General features: G+C 38.4%; 1 protein-coding gene across 5 annotated transcripts in view; it reads left to right on the forward strand.

Annotated features, from left to right (window-relative positions):
• Window positions 1-17,215, forward strand: part of si:dkey-264d12.5 (cingulin) — a 24,025-nt gene continuing 6,810 nt past the window's right edge. For all 5 annotated transcript variants that reach the window (XM_051675729.1, XM_051675730.1, XM_051675728.1 and 2 more), the window contains exons 1-13: window positions 1-149; window positions 762-944; window positions 1,050-1,170; window positions 1,307-1,521; window positions 1,668-1,751; window positions 12,008-12,173; window positions 12,269-12,340; window positions 12,450-12,565; window positions 13,244-13,314; window positions 15,783-16,017; window positions 16,120-16,197; window positions 16,279-16,401; window positions 16,498-16,668. In XM_051675729.1, the coding sequence (XP_051531689.1) occupies window positions 135-149; window positions 762-944; window positions 1,050-1,170; window positions 1,307-1,521; window positions 1,668-1,751; window positions 12,008-12,173; window positions 12,269-12,340; window positions 12,450-12,565; window positions 13,244-13,314; window positions 15,783-16,017; window positions 16,120-16,197; window positions 16,279-16,401; window positions 16,498-16,668 (1,650 nt within the window). In that variant the 5' untranslated portion in view covers window positions 1-134. The remainder of the gene's footprint in view (window positions 150-761; window positions 945-1,049; window positions 1,171-1,306; window positions 1,522-1,667; window positions 1,752-12,007; window positions 12,174-12,268; window positions 12,341-12,449; window positions 12,566-13,243; window positions 13,315-15,782; window positions 16,018-16,119; window positions 16,198-16,278; window positions 16,402-16,497; window positions 16,669-17,215) is intronic.

Consider the following 17,215-nt stretch of genomic DNA (forward strand, 5'->3'; position numbering starts at 1 on the left):
AAAGAAACTGTTTTATACGGCCAGTCGAGTCAACACAGTAGCGTTCAGAAACGCGCGTGTTTTTAGCGGAATAGCTCACTTTCAAAACAATTACGTAACTTTTTCACAGAAAGGTTTCTGAAACACCGGAGGAGATGTGTACAGTCCAGGTAAGCTCTTTTCTTTTACTTTCTCGTGTCGAATCGCGGATTTTACTACTTTTTAAAAGGACAACGCGTCACGATCTGACTTGCGCTAAATATCGGTCTCAACTCTCATGTAATGTAAATCTATATCCAAGGGTTTGGTGCTTGTATTGCGTAATAGCCTAGTTTAAAAGCAAATGTGTAGTGAAATGTGGAGAGAGTGTTTCATGCTAGAAAACCGCAAAGTCTTAAACGAAACAACTGACATGCGCATGCGCACCATCCTCCTCCCATCTAAAGACAGACAGACAGATAGATAAATAGATAGACCATAGATATAAAGACAGTCAGATAGACAGACAGACATATAAACAGTCAGAAAGATAGACAGACAAATGGATAGAGAGATAGACGGTCAATAAAGACAGACAGATTGATAGACAGACAGACTGACTGATAGATAGATAGATAGATAGATATACCATCAGACAGACAGACAGTCAGATAGACTGACTGACTGGCTGGCTGTGACTGGACAGACAGACAGATAGATATGTAGAGAGATAGACAGATAGATCAACAGACAGACAGTAAGATAGATTGTTAATCACTTTGTTCATCGGTGTCTCTGTTCAGGATGGAAAGATGTTCCAGGACATGGAGCAGAGATTGCTGGATGAAGGTTTGGACTCTTCAGCATCCAGTGAAGAGCGTCTGCATTTTTTGTGGAATCTTTACATGAGCAGTGAAAGTACTGTGAGCTCTCTCAACCAGCAGATACAAGATCTGCACAAAGAGCGTGTCGCTGAGATCGAAAAGGTGAGTTGTAGAGTAGAGCTACAGAAATAAAACAGTAGAATCTTTCTGTTGCCGATTATGTGAATTCAGGATGGCATTTTACTGTAGATGTGTCTGTGTTCTCAGGTTCAGCAATATGTCAGTCATATTAAGAGTCTCACAAAGACACGAGACTCTGTGGCGTTACATCTCGAGCAAGAAAATGAAACGCTTCGTGGCACTATAGAAGACATTCGTCTGCAGCAAGGTGTGCCATTGTTTATGTCTGTCCTCCTTGCTCAGGCTTGGACTTTAACACACTTTAAAGACACAACAAAACCAAAATTGGAGTTTTGTAGCTTTTAGACCATGTCTCTAATCTTTGAAGACACCTGTTTGTACAGAGACACAGAGGAGCGAGATCGCTGAGATGTTGCTTCAAGAGGGTCTGGCTGATATTATTCCCATCAGCCTCTGCGAGCAGGTGGCCTACCTCCTCGCCGACAGAGCCTCTCTGCAGGAGAAAACACAAAGCCAGGATGTGGATATGAAGGCAACATGCTATCCTGATGGCCAAAAGGAGCCAACCTCACAGGGTCTTGGAGAGAATGTGGTCGAGGTAAAGAGAAACAGTCCTCTTGTTGTTTTACAGTAATTCTTGTCTTGCAGAACTACACTTTGTGTTCCTTGTATTCTAGCATTTATTTATAAATACATGGACCTTTTGATGAAAATAGCCCATCTCTTTCCATGTCTTTCCACAAGGTGGCACCACGACAAGTTCAGAGCCCTTGGAAGAGACTCCTTGGACTCAAAAAGGCTGCTCAGAGTAAACAGAAGTTGACTCCTGTATGTTGATTCCAGTCTCGTCATATTTCTATTAACCCCTGCATGTGATAAAACGCATGACAGAAAGTAGCAGGTGAGATTTTGAGGGCATGTGTGTATTGCCTCCATGTTTGTCTCATTTTCATGTGGACTTTAACAATCCTTTTATATCATGTGCGTCCACATTCGCTGTTTCACTAACCTTCGGTTTCTTTTCTTAAGCATGCAAGTTGGATCGATGATTTTTGAGATAAGATGATATGTCTTAGCTGGGTAATTCCATGTCAAATTAACCACATTTCAGACACATTCCCACCTGAAATGTTTGATTTTGTCAATACTAGGGCTGTCGATTTAACGTGTTAATTTAGTGCGCTTTATTATATAAAAAATAACGCATTCAAAAAATGTAGATGCGATTTACAAAGTTTCCACTACTTTGAACTTGACACAACATCCTAAAAACGTGGCATTTATGATGCTGAATACCAGTGAGACGCACGCACTGTCTGAGGCATGCACATGTACATAGCGCGACAATTATAAAGAGCACAGACGAAACACAAATATGTGTACTGTGAGAACTGGACATATTGACGAACTCAATGCAAAACAGATTTATATCAACTGTAGTCAATAGTTCAATGATATGAGAATAAAAAAACAATATATTGAGTCCTTAAGCCACTTTTGTATTGTCAATCAATGCTTTATTCATCTGCCTCAATAATGCAATTTATTTCAAACTGAATTTCAATCCGTATTATATATGTATCACAGGCCCTACATATTATACAGTATTTATAAATATTTGAGAGATTATGCATTATTTATATGACTTATCCTTATTTTGGTGCATTTCTCAGCAAATAATGATATATACAATTCATTGCGATCAATTCGATTAATTAATCGACATGTCATATAATTAAGTAGATAAAAAAATTAAATTGATTGACGGATCTAGTTAATACTTTTTATTTAATAAAGATAAACTTGATGATGAAAGCCAGAATATTAAAAGCCATGGAATAATATTTACTGAGTTAATCTACATTGTTTTGTAGAGGAAGGGGTCAAAATGACAATTTTTGCCTATTCTGCAACAAAACTACAGGTAAAAAAAAACCGTAGAAAGTTAACAGCATCATTATTTTATTTGTACACAGAGATAGGTAGGTCTATTACTAAAATCAGTTGACTTTAGCACCCTTTGATGCACCATATGCCAATGGTGTGAGTCCAAAAATAAGAGGAAAATCACTTTTTGTGTTGTTTTTCCAAAGTTTGAGTACCTATAACTCCAAAAGTATTGAATATACCTTAAAATCCTTTTAGACTGAGATTCAGAACAAACTTTCCTTTTTGTACCTTCATTTCTAAGCCCCTATATGGTTAAATTCCAGAGATATAGGGTTCTCAATGTGGCTCCACGCATAAATTGTTAAATTTTACCCATTTTCAGTGGTCCAAAAACAAATGGGAGTCACATGGTATAAAGCTACAGAACAAAGGTCTGAAATACAAATAATGTTGAAAAGATAAAAACAATAATGTCAAAATCTCGAATTTCGAGACTCCAAAAATACACTGTTATTAATAAGCCACGCAACGTGCATCTTCAATGCTCAGGATTGCATCATTAGAGGTAAAACACCAAAGGAGCTGAAAGTCTACTGTATTTGTACTGATTTTCTTTTGTTATTAACACTTTTTAAAAGAAACAAAATACACAAAATATATATATACAGAATCAGCTTTAACCCCCATTATTTTCCCCTCCCCTCCCCACCCTGTCCCTCAACAAACATGTGGTCAAAGCCTAAATTACACAATGCACACACAAAAAAAATATACAAATCAACAAACAAAGAGAAAAAGAATTCCACAAAGAATAGAATTCACAATTGCTACCACAGTTATCTCGTTCCACATGGTCCTCGCTGAAAGCCTTCCAGAAAGGACAAATACCTGTCCAATTTCTTACCATACGCATCCAATCTGCCAAGCTGCTTATATGACATCTTTTCAAGTGTCGCCACCCTGCCCAATTCAGTGAACCATTCTTGAAATGAGGGAGCGCCAATTGACTTCCATCCTCTAAGAATTATCTGTCTGCCAATCATTACACTAGTTTGGACCGAGCTTTTCGTATATTTGTCACCTAATTTAATAACCGCCCCATAACCCAATATACATAGTCTGGGGCAGAATGAAATTTGAGTATCTAAAACCTCACAGATAAAATTCTGGACTCTTGCCCAGAATTATTGAATCTTGGCGCAGAAGCAAAGAGCATGGGCTATGTCTCCATCCTCCAACTGACATCGCCAGCAGGTAGGTGTGTCTTTTAAACCAAGCCTAAACAATCTAGAGGGAGTCCAGTAGAAACGATGCAAAATCGTAAACTGAATAAAGCATACCCTTGCATCCCTAGACATAGTTTTAGCATTTTATTAAATTCTTTCCCACTCCCCATCCTCCAATAATAATAATAATAATGAGTTTATTTTATATAGAGCCTTTCTACAAACTCAAGGTCGCTTTACAAGTAGTAAGCAAATATACAATAAATAAAATTACAGCAGAAGAGCAGATCAATTAAGAGTCAGAATGACATAGAGCAAAGAGATATGTTTTGAGGTGGGTTTTGAAATCATGTATGGTGTTGAGATCAAGGAGGGATTGTGGGATAGAGTTCCATAATGTTGGAGCAGTAGTGCTAAAAGCCCTGCCACCCAGTGATGTTAGCTTATAACATGGGATGTGTAGTAAACCGGAGTCAGAAGTCTGTGATGTATGGAGGGGAAAGACCATGTAGAGCTTTAAATGTAGTGAGGAGTCATTTATACTGAATACAGAGACAGGAAGCCAGTTCAGTCTATGTAAAATGGGGGTGATGTGAGATGATTTTTGGAATAAATGAGAACATGAGCTGCAGAATTCTGAATGTATTGCAGTTTATTGATTGTTTTAATGGGGAGACCAGAAAAGAGGGCGTTACAGTAGTCGACTTGTGAAGAGTGAACAAGAGTCTCTGCATCTTTTATATTGGGAATAGGGCGAAGTCTGGCAATGTTACGGAGGTGAAAGAAAGCAGCTTTTGTGAGAGAAGAGATGTGAGGGAGGAAGGAGAGTGAAGAATAAAAAATAATGCAGAGGTTTCTGACTGCATAGGAGGGTCTGACCAGGACACCATCAATATCGACAGACTGATCAGAGTGGCGAGATGTAAGATTTAGATTTTTATAAGAAACTGATAAGAAAAGTACATCAGTTTTGTCAGTGTTAAGTTTGAGAAAATGATTAGTCATCCAGGTATTGATGTCATTGATACATGCAGATAAGGAGCTTGTGGGGAAGGGTGCAGTGGGTATTGAACTGATATAAAGCTGTGTGTCATCAGCATAAGTGAAAGTTGAGTCTGTGCCGGCGGATGATGTGAACCAGGGGAAGCATGTAATGATGAAGAGTAGTGGACCAAGAACAGAACCCTGAGGGACGCCTTGAGAAACAGGAGCTGTAGTAGATTTTGACCGACGAATAGAGATGTAGTGTTGACGGTCAGAGAGATAACAGTTGAACCAGGTTAGTACAGTACCAGAAATGACAATAGCAGAGAGGTGAGAAATTAGTATGCTGGGTGAGATAGTGTCAAATGCAGAACTGAGATCTAAGAGAACAAGAATAGTGAGGGCACCAGAGTCTGCAGCCATTATAAGATCATTAACGACTCTAATGAGTGCAGTCTCTGTGCTATGGAGTGGACGGAAACGAGACTGAAAACACTCAGAGATTGTGTAAGGCCAGATAGGATTGTAGCTGAGAGGCAACCACTTTTACCATGAATTTGGACAGAAAAGGGAGATTTGAAATAGGACAGTCATTTTTAAGGTCAGAAGGGTCACGGCCGGGCTTTTTTAAAACTGGGGTGATAGCTGCAGTTTTTAGTTCTAGAGGGACAATAACGGTACTAAGAAGTCTGTTGATGAGGAGCACCGAAATGGCAGACAGACAGTGTTTAAGCAGGGCAGTGGAGGCCAGGTCTAACTGACAGGAAGTAGAATTAGATTTCTTGATTGCAGGTGGGCAAGTAGGGGCAAAGTCAGAAAATGTGCCAATCATAAGGTCAGTGAGGAAATCCTGTGGTGCGTCTGGAGATATTTGGGAAAAGTTTGTGTAGTGATTTAATTTTATTTTGAAAGAAGTGAAGAAATGACTGACAGAGCTCAGCAGAATCGGAAATAACGACACAGGTGGGTTGGTAAATTTGTTGACAGTGGAAAAGAGTGCTTTGTGTCTGGAAGAGGCATTATTGATAAGGGAAGAAAAATATACAGAGTGTGCAGCATTTAATGCAGATTTGTATGTCTGCATATGGTCATTGTAGGCAGCTGAGTGGGAAGTAAAACCAGTTTTCTTAAAGAGACGCTCAAGGCGGCATCCTGCAGCTTTCAGAGTGCAAAGTTCAGATGTAAACCTGGGAGACGAGTGAGTGGAGTGGACAAGTCTACTCTTAAGAGGGGAATGTAAATCAAGGGCATTAGAAATGGATGTATTGTATCTAGTATGTCAGCGGGACAGGTAAGTTCAGTTATGTCTGTAAGGTATGAGGTTTGTACTAATGCAGAAAAGGATACAGGATCAATAGATTTAAAGTTGCGGTAGGTTATAATGGATTTCAGACATGACCTGGGGAGAGGGGTTTCACAACTTAGGTCAATAAACGCACAGCATTCTCTCAATTTCTTTCCCATAACTACTTAAGAGCTGTTAAGACCCTGCACGAAGACTCTGTATCAATGAGGAATAATACACTGACGCTTCATGCCCCTTTCCAAAGGCCATGAGCACCATATAGAGGCTGTCTGTAGCTTTAGGGGGCTGTGCACTACCACCAAAAATAGTATAAGTAGATGCCGCAACTGTAAATACCTGAGAAATGGAAACCTAGAAATCCCAAATTGCTGTGTATTTTCAAATGACCTCAAAGCTCCGTTTTCATAAAGGTCACCAAGTGTAGCAACACCCCTCTCCAACCATTCTTTCTAGCAAAAGGGGGACTTCTTAATACACAATTTGGGGTTCAGCCATATGCTTGAGAAAACATTTAGGTAAGTATCAAAACTGAACATATGGGAAACCTTTGGCCATACTGAATGTAAGTGTGAAATAATAGATGCATTTTTACTTCTCTAGGCAGTTTGATAGAAAGACTTTGCAATGGTGAGATTGGGGTGAGGACTGCTTGTTCAGTGTTGTACCAGGGAGGGGCTCTCTCAGGTGGAAGAGACCAATGGGCCAGGTGTCTGAGTTTAAAAGCATAGTAATAAAACAACATTTTGGGGAGGCCTAAACCTCCTTTGTCAATTGGTCTATGTAACTTACTGAAATGCAACTGAAGTCGTTTACCATTCCAAATAAAAGACTTGGATATTCTATCAAATTGTTTAAAATATGAAAGAGGAAATTCTAGAGGGAGGGACTATAGTAGATAATTGAATTTGGGGACACAATTCATTTTTATAACATTGACCTTCCCTGCCAGAGACAAATGTAGTTAAGCACACCTATCAACATCACATGATAACTTTTTCATTAATGGGTAAAAATTTGTACTGATTTTCTAATTATTCTTTGAAGACACAAAAAAGTAAAGTTTGTTCTGAATCAGAATCTAAAAGGATATTAAGATATATATATATTTTTTTACTTCTGCAGTTATAGGCACAACAACTTCTGGAAAACATCACAAAAAAGTGTTTTTTCTTATTTTTGGACTCCATTTGCACATATTGCAACAAAGGGTTTTAAAGTCAACTGATTTTAGTAATAGACCTCTAATGATGCTGACAACTTTTTAAGATTAACATTTTTATTGATTCATAGAGAGGGTTACTTTTGAAATGTATTCCACTACAGATTACAGAATACATGCTGTAAAATGTAATTTGTAACATATTCCGTTAGATTACTCAAGGTCAGTAACGTATTCTAAATACTTTGGATTACTTCTTCAGCACTGGTAGATTTTATCACTTGTTTTGACTATAAAAACTCTGCCAGTACAGTAAGATAAAATACACGTTAAAAATACATTCTCTGAAAAACATAAATATCTTATGCAGTGTTGTTTCTAAAACAAGATAAATCAAACTGATCTTGTTTTAAGGATTTTTAGATATTTTTACAGGAAAACAATACAAAAATTATTATCAAGAATACAATTTTTGCCCTAATATATATGGTCTTACTAGAAAAAAGAAATGATGATCCAACTTGAATTTTCTTGATAAAAAAAATATGATCGTGCCTGGTAACGTGCATGTAAAATGGCATTTTAGCTTAGCGTAAAGCTGACAATTTACATAAGGTTTATTTCTATTTCTTCTGCCCCAGACTTACTTCAAACTTACTTCTCTGTCTGCTCGTATGAATGTAACACATCTTAAGAAAGTGTTTCACCGCTGTTCAAATGCACTTTGGATCACATCATTTATACGTATAAATGTTTTCCATCTGAAAGGACTAAATATTAAATGAAACAAATGACAATAAAATGCAAAGTAATCTCTTCAGTAATCAAAATACTTTTTGAATGTAACTGTATTCTGAATACCAATGATTTAAATTGTAACTGTAGTGGAATACAGTTACTTATATTTTGTATTTTAAATACGTACTCCCATTACATGTATTCTGTTACTCCCCAACCCTGTTCATAGAGATGACAAAGAAAAACAAAACATATATATATATATATATATATATATACAATGAATCAACATTTAACTCCCACTACTACCCCTCCCAAATATGTATTTATGTATTATATCGATGACCGCCCCATCGCCCAAAACACAGAGACTGGGACAAAACGAAACCCAAGTGCCCAACACGTCACACACAAAACTCTGAACCTTCAACCAAAATCTTCTTCAACTGGATCTCAGCACACCACCAAAAAACATGGGCCATGTCTCCATCCTCCGATTGGCATCGCCAGCAGGTGGGTCTGTCTTTAAGACCAAGCCTATACAATCTAGAGGGGGTCCAATAGAATCTATGTAAAATCTTGAATTGCATAAGGCGCACCCTTGCATCTCTAGATACAGACTTGACGTTTTTTTTTTTTTGAATCCTAGCCCACACTCCCTCCTTCAATACCAAGTTAAAATCTTTCTCCCATAATCTCTTGATAGAAGTTAAAGCTCCGTCCCCCAGGCTCTGAATTAGCAGGGAGTAATACACTGATGCCTCATGACCTTTTCCAAAAGCAGTAATCACCACTCCCAGGGTGTCTGCCGCTTTAGGGGGGAGTATGCTACTCCCAAAAATAGTACAGAGCAGGTGGCGCAGCTGTAAATACCTAAAAAACTGAGATCTGGGAATCCCAAAATGTTGAACCAAATTTTCAAAGGATCTCAACACTCCACTCTCTTATAGGTCACCGAGTGTAGCAACCCCCCTCACAATCCGCCTGACCAGCAGAAAGGGGACTTATTAATACATAATTTTGGGTTCAGCCATATGCTCAAGGCAACATTTAAATAAATGTCCGAATTAAACACTCTAGACACTTTTGTTCATACCGAGTGCAAATGCGAGATAACGGGCTGTAACTTAACTTCTCCGGTTAGTTTGATAGAAAGGCTTTGCAATCGCGAAATAGGGGCAAGAACTTCCTGTTCAATACAAAACCAGGGAGGGGCTCTCTCAGGTAGAAGCGACCAGTGAGCCAAATGTCTAAGACTGAATGCATAATAATAAAACAAAATCTTGGGTAGGCCTAACCCACCTTTATCAATCAGCCTATGTAACTTATTGAAATGTAATCTGGGACTCTTACCATTCCAAATGAAGGACTTCACTATGCTATCAAATTGCTTGAAATAAGAGAGGGGGACATCTACAGGAAGAGATTGTAGCAGGCAGTTGAATTTTGGAATACAATTAATTTTAATATCATTTACCTTCACAATCAAAAATAAATGTAATGAAGCCCACCTGCCCACATCGCTTGAAAACCTTTTTATTAAGGGGTCAAAATGAATTCTAACTAAATCACACAAATTTGCTGGGAATAAAATGCCCAAATACTTAATGCCCTGTTTGGGCCTCTGGAAGGCGCCCGGCAGGAAAAGCCGTTACTGGGCAGTACACTGTCAGAGCCAAAGCTTCGGATTTAGACCAGTTGACTCTGTATCCTGAGAACTTAGAAAAGGAATTAATAATTCTGTGGAGGCTAGGCATAGATCTAGTGGGGTCGGAGACGAATAATAAAATATCATCTGCGTAAAGCAAAAGCTTATGCGCCATACCTCCCGCCACCACCCCTGGAAAATCATCTTCCTTTCTTATCACAGCTGCTAATGGTTCCAGGGCAAGACAGAACAATAATGGGGAAAGAGGGCAACCCTGCCGGGTGCCCCTATCCAGAGTAAAATGATCTGAAATTAATCCATTTGTTTGTACCCCCACTACCGGGTGTCTGTAAAGTAACTTAATTCATCCAATAAAAGTATTCCTAAACCCATATATTTCCAAAATCTTAAAAAGATAATCCCATTCTACCATATCAAATGCCTTTCGGCTTCAAGTGAGTTGGCAGCGACCGAAGTCTGATCCAAAAGCACGAGAACTCGTGGAGAACACTGACCACATAATATTGATGAAACGCCTAATGTTATCAGAAGAGTTGCGGCCCCGAATAAACCCCACCTGGTCTATATGTATAAGAGATGTCATAACTTTACTTAATCGGTTAGCCAATATGTTTGACAATATTTTTACGTCTAGCTGGATCAGGGAAATTGGACGATAACTCATACACTTGCTTGGATCTTTGTCCTTTTTAAGAATCAGACTGACCCGGGCTTGTGTCATGGTTGGCGGAAGCTTTCCAATCTTTAATGATTCCGTATAAACATCTAACAAATGTGGAGCCAGTTCTGTAGCATAAGACCTAAAACATTTTGCGGCAAAGCCGTCTGGCCCCAGAGCCTTGCCTGTAGGCAAGGCCTTAATTACCTCACCAAGCTCCTCCAAGGTTATCTCAGAATCTTGAGAATCTGTTTGAGGAATTTGAACTGTAGATTTTACTTATCAATGTAATGACGCCCCTGCTCTTACTTGAGCCAGCACTAAAGAAAACATGTCCACCCCATATCTTCCCAAATTTTTCAGCTTCCTGCGGGGAAAGATGCATTCTTGAAGAAACACTTTATCATATTTTTACGTTTAAGAAAAGAAATAACCTTCCTTATTTTTATGGGGTGCCCCAACCCATTCACATTCCACGTGGAGAGAGACAATCCACTCATATTAACATCTGGCATTTTGACATATTAGAAAAAATAGATTGTGTCAAAAATACAATTATAATGACCACATTCCAACATTAGTGCAACAATCAAACCCTGAGCATCCCCCAGAAAAAAAAAAACAGAAAAAAGAAAAATGTGCGCATTAACCCTGCGCACGACAGCGCCAACTGGCGTCCATCCTTCTAAACTCAAAAAGTCCATGTACGCCTACGAGAGCCCCCGCGACAACTTTGCCGTCAGATTGCTCATCCAGTGCTTCTATACAAATTTTGTGAGACAGAATTACACAACAGAAAATAATCTATAAAATCTATAAAACAAACTCCAGCCAACTAGGAGGCATAAGAACAAAGAGCATGTAGATTCATCCACATAACTGTCCCGAAGGTGTGTTCCTCCACAAAACAAGCTCCAGCCACTAGCGGAACCAGCAAAAAAAAAAAAAAAAAAAAGCCGTTCAGTTTCCTTGGGCAGTCAAACGAATGTTCAGTGAGCCAGCTCATTCGGCTGTTACATGAGTGCAACAAATGACCTAATCACTCCAATGTCCTGCAAGAAACAGGCTCCAGCCAACAGGAGGCATAAGCACAAAGAACATGCAGATTCATCCACAAACTGTCCCGAAGGAGTGTTATTCCACAAAACAAACTCCAGCCACTAGGCGGAACCAGCACAAAAAGAAACAAAAAAAGCGCTCAGTTTCCTCAGACAGTCAAGTGAATGTTCAGTGAGTCAGGCTCACTTGGCTGCATCGAGAGAACCACAAAATGACTTACTCATTCCATTGACTTTATGAAGGACATTGCTTGCTGTTGACATGTAAATATTTTGCAATTTTTTATATATCAAAAACAATTTTTTTGAGCCAGGGACCTTTGGTTGTTGGCTCATGGAGTTCACAGAATGGAAACTGTCCTCTTGTTGAATGACTCACTTTTGTGTTTGTACCAGGTGGTTGATTCACAGTACTGTGGGAATAGTAATCTGAAGGTGCGAACGCTGCAAGAACTGGAGCGAGATGTAGAAGAGGCCTCTGCGCGCCTCACCATGGCCCACAAGGAGATCCGCAGACTCACGGATGAGCTTGAGTCTGCTCACCTAACCCAGAAAGCTTATGGTAAAACCCTTCACAGGTCACAGTTTTGTGTAGCGGTTTGTTTGAGGGAGACACACATGAAGATCATGTCAACATCAAACTTATGTCTGTCTCAGAACCAGAGCTGCAAGAAGCTCAGATGAAGGTTGAGCTCCTCAGACAGGAAGTGGAGAAGCTGAAGCGCTGTGGTATAACCCATTCCTGTTTCTCCTTCTCTTGCCATTGCTTTATAGTATAGACAACCCCTACAAAAGACATCATTTATGCTTGATGTTTTCCATCAATCCATCTTTCTAGATGTGGCAGAACTACAAAAAACCAAAGAAACAAACAAAAAATTGGAGGAAGATTTGTGCCATCTAAGGGAGACAGTGAAGATACTACAAGCAGAACGTCTACAATTGCAAGTGTTGGTAAGATAACCTTAGAGAAAGATCACAATATTTGCCTTTCTCTCTTTTTGATGTTAAATGTATTACAAACGGTAGTATAGTTAACATTTTCTCTAAACAAATGTATCTGGAATGAGTTAGTGACTACATGTTTATAAGACTAGACCAGCCTGGACTTGAGATCAACCAATAGTGGATTTTGCAGATACCGATAACTAAGGTGGTGGGAAAGACTGATGAACGATTAATCGGCCGATAGTTTTTAAAATTGATCTTTAGAATGTCAAAAAAAAAAAAGCAATCATATTCTTTCCTTACTATGACAGGCACAGACAAAGAGTCCAAAATGAATAAAATCTCAGATGAAGTTTATTGTTCAACCAAAATCTCCAAAATAACCTGAAAAAAATGAAGATTTGGTGCATAACGTGGGACTTTTAAGTATAAACATGCACAAAATACACCGGGGATGCTTATTTTTTAAATGCAGAAATGATGAAAAAACTATCAGCACAGATTTTTGCTGATAACAATAGTTCCAAAAAGCAACTATCGGGACCGATTAATCAGTAAAACCGATATATCGGTCTACCTCTAGCCTGGCAAGCATGGAAATTCATTCTGGTCTAAGCTAGGGTAGACTCTGGACCTATTTAAAAACACTACCAAAACACCATTTATCTTATTTCTCATTGACAGGACGAAAACTCTGACAGCACTACCACTCCACCACAAGAAAAGACGCCACAGGAAGAGAATATCCATAAACGGTTTGGTAGCAATTTGCTATTATAAAATTAACATAAGTAACTAAAGAAAGAAACTTTGGTTTCCATTGTTTAGCTAATAAACATTGACAAAGTCTTCACAGAAAAAATTCCTGTTCACATAAAACTCAAGTAAATTAGTAATTTAAGTAAATTAAATATGGCATTTGAATAAACTTTTAATTATTTTAATCATGCAGGATATGAATTATAAATATATATACTTTTAATTTATTATATTTTTAAATAACCTATAAGTAATAATTTTATATATATTAAACAATGCACTTCTTACTAATACAAATTCTATTTTTTATATACACTGTTACTAGCGCAAATTTTCATTTTCTTGATATCAACAATTGAATTACAACTACTAAAAATTCAAATTATTTATATCTGTAATTATTTATTAGTTTTACTAGTGGCAATGTTAATTTCATGTATCTTTAATATTTTTGTAACTAGTAAGAAAGTCTTTTTTTATATATTTAATTACTCTTTATTGATATCTCTAATTCATTTCCAGATGACCTGAAATCTAACATGTTGAAATAAAATTAAAGATATAAAAAAAATAGCATTTTTAATAGATGGTATGCTTATTTGAAATTTTAACTGGTAGTAAGAAATTAATTATATATATCTGTAATTGCATTTGAACAGAAGTGAATGGCAGATCATTGTACAATTCTACTTGTAAAAATGCAGTTACACATATCAAGAATTATGGATTTTACAAGTTAATGTCAATGGTGGGTATTTCCGTGAGTAATTGTTATTTTTCCTATGAAGAATTAACGTTTTTACTTGTGAAAACCTAAATACTTATATCAAGAATTAGTATTTTCACTAGTGAAAATTGAATGATAGATATTATAAAAAGTTGGGACAGTATGAAAAATGCTAATAAAACCCAAAAAGGAGTGATTTGTAAATTATATTCACCCTTCGCTATATTGAAAGTACTACAACTAAACATTATATGATGTTTTACCTTGTGAATTTCATTGTTTGTTTTAATGTACAGTAATCAGATGACTGCAGCAGACTCTAAAAAAGTTGGGACAGTCAAGTGTTTACCACTGTGAAACATCACCATTTCTTCTAATAACACTTATTAAGCATTTAGGCACTGAAGACACAAGTTTGTTAAGTTTAAAAAGTGGAATTTCCCCTCATTCATCCATTATGTAGGTCTTCAGCTGCACAATTGTACGGAGTCTTTGTTGCCGTATTGTGCGCTTCATAATGCACCACACATTCTCAATTGGAGATGGTCAGGACTGCATGGAGGCCAATCTAGCACCCACACTCTCTGCTTATTCAGCCAGTATGTGGTTTGAAGTTGTCCTGCTGGAAAATGCAGGGATGTCCCTGGAAAAAACGGTGCTGGATGGCAGTATATGCTGCTCCAAAATTTTTACATATCTGTCTGCATTAATGTGTGCGAGATGTGCGAGTTACGCACGCCATGGGCACTGACACACCCCTGGCCCATACAGACACTGGCTTTTGGACCTGATGCTCATAACAACTTGGATGGTCCTTGTCCGCTTTGGCCCAGAGAACACGATGGCTCGTTGGACCAAAAAACATGGGTCCACTGTTCTACTTTCCATCTAAGATGAGACTGAGCCCAGAGAAGTTGGCATTGCTTCTGGACAGTGTTGATGTATGGCTTCTGCTTTGCATAGTACAGTCTTAACTTGCATCTGTGGATGCAGCGGCAGATGGTGTTGACTAACAAAGGTTTACTAAAGTAATCCCAAATCCATTTCCATGATGTCCATTACAGATGAATGCAGTTTTAAGACAGTGATGTCTGAGGGATCAGAGATCACGTGCATTCAGAAGTGGTTTTCGTCTTGCCCTTTACGCACCGAGATTTGACCAGATTCCTTGAATCTTTTAACTGTATTGTGCACTGTAGAGGGTGAAATACCCCAAATCCTTCCAATTTGTCTTTGGGGAACATTGTTCTCAAAGTGCTTGATTATTTGCTGAAGCATCTGTTGGCAAATTGACAAGTCTTGAATGATCGTTGCTCTTGAAGGACTAGGCTGTTTTTGGAGGCTCCTTATATACTATGACACGATTGCCTCACCTGTTTAACATCTCCTGTTTCACATCGCCTTGTTATTTTAACTCATCAAATATAGTCTTAAATAGTCTTAAATTGCCCATCTCAACTTTGTTGGAGTGTGTTGCAGTCATCAAATTTAAAATTACTGTACATTAAAAAAACAAACAATGAAATTTACATGGTAGAACATCATATAATGTTTAGTTGTAGTGCTTTCAATATAGCAAAGGGTGAATATAATTTACAAATCACTCCTTTTTATTAGCATTTTTCATACTGTCCCAACTCGGAATTGGGGTTGTATTACAGATATCTATAATTCATATCCTTCACGTGATTAAATTTCAAAAGGGCTTGCGATATTAAGCGAGGGCTGTTTTTACAGGTGTCTTGAGGAGATGCAGGAGAGGTTGAGCGTCCTACAAGATATGACGCAAGTCACGTTCAAGCTCCAGGTGGAGTTTGAGATGGAAGCAGATCTGAGGAGGAGAGCAGAGGAGGAATGTGAGGAACACAAGTTGAAGAGGATAGAGGCAGAGCAGCTGGTTCGAGACTTCCAGAGACTCTGTGAGAAGCAGGCAGAAGATTATAGGACCACCACTGGCAGCCTTCACGTGGAGGTGAGGACTAAGGTGGAGAGCATACATATTATACACAAATTCAACTAGATCCCTTTAATCCTAAAATTTAGATCTTATGTTGTGTCTAAACTGCTATCACAGATCAGAGATTTAGTGACTAAGTTACAAGAGCTAGAGGCGCAGGAAGTGGAAAGACAATGCAAGGAACACCTGAAGCAGGTAAGAAGAGTGAATTCTCCTTGATTTCAACATTTATCTGGTTGCTAGTCATGCTAAGGGTCTAGATCACTGGTTTTTCAGTTGTCGTCTCTGGACGATGAAATTTGCAATCTGAAGTCAGTCATCCAGGAAATGCAGGAGAAGATGAGACAGCAGGCCACGGCCATGCAGAGGCAAATTGACCAGACTAAAGCTTTGGTCCAGGTGAAGAAACCATGAAAACTGAGCAGGTATAAATGTAAAATGGGACATTTACCACACAGCTGAGACTTTCAATGTTCTCTTCTTCCGTGACAACAGTCACAGGAGGTTCAGCTACAGCAGGATGCTGAGAAGCAAAAGAGGTTGGCTGTGGAACTTCAGAGCACCCAGAACATCCTTAGCACCACCAAACTTGAACTGCTCTCCGAGCGAGAAAACAATGCACAGCTACTAAGAAATATCACTGATCTGGAGCAGGGAAACTTGAAGGTACACTTGAGATAAGGGGTGTAACAGTTCTCGGTAAAAAACCGAGCCTTACGTTTTGCCACCCATGATTCGGTTCACTTTGGAAAACGATGTTAAGAAACTGAAAAAGGATTAGTGTGGATGTGGCCTTATCTCATCTTCGTAGAACTCGTAATTACAAGTTGCAAAATGGGAATTCATACGAAAGCTCCGACTTGACCTTTGTGACGTCATGTAAAAAGAACCAACATGGCAGTAGCCACAACACTTTAAGGTAGTTTATACATATTTCTGATTGATTTGCCATTTTATTATATTCAGCATTACCCGGTGTACTATGTTCCTGAGCATTTTGCAAGGACATATATAGGTGAATTAATTGATGTTGTATTTAAATATTTTGCTGTCATCAACAAAAAAGACACACATGAATCTATTTTGGCGTTATGAACATAGAAACAAATACTTTGAGAATGAGGACATGAACAGTTTCGAGTAGAATCTCTGAGTTTTCATCACGAAATTACAGCAATTTCGTCACGACATAAACACACCATTAATGTGAGTG

The sequence above is a fragment of the Myxocyprinus asiaticus genome, chromosome 37 (genome assembly GCF_019703515.2).
Source record: "Myxocyprinus asiaticus isolate MX2 ecotype Aquarium Trade chromosome 37, UBuf_Myxa_2, whole genome shotgun sequence".
In the NCBI taxonomy this organism is placed as follows: domain Eukaryota; kingdom Metazoa; phylum Chordata; class Actinopteri; order Cypriniformes; family Catostomidae; genus Myxocyprinus; species Myxocyprinus asiaticus.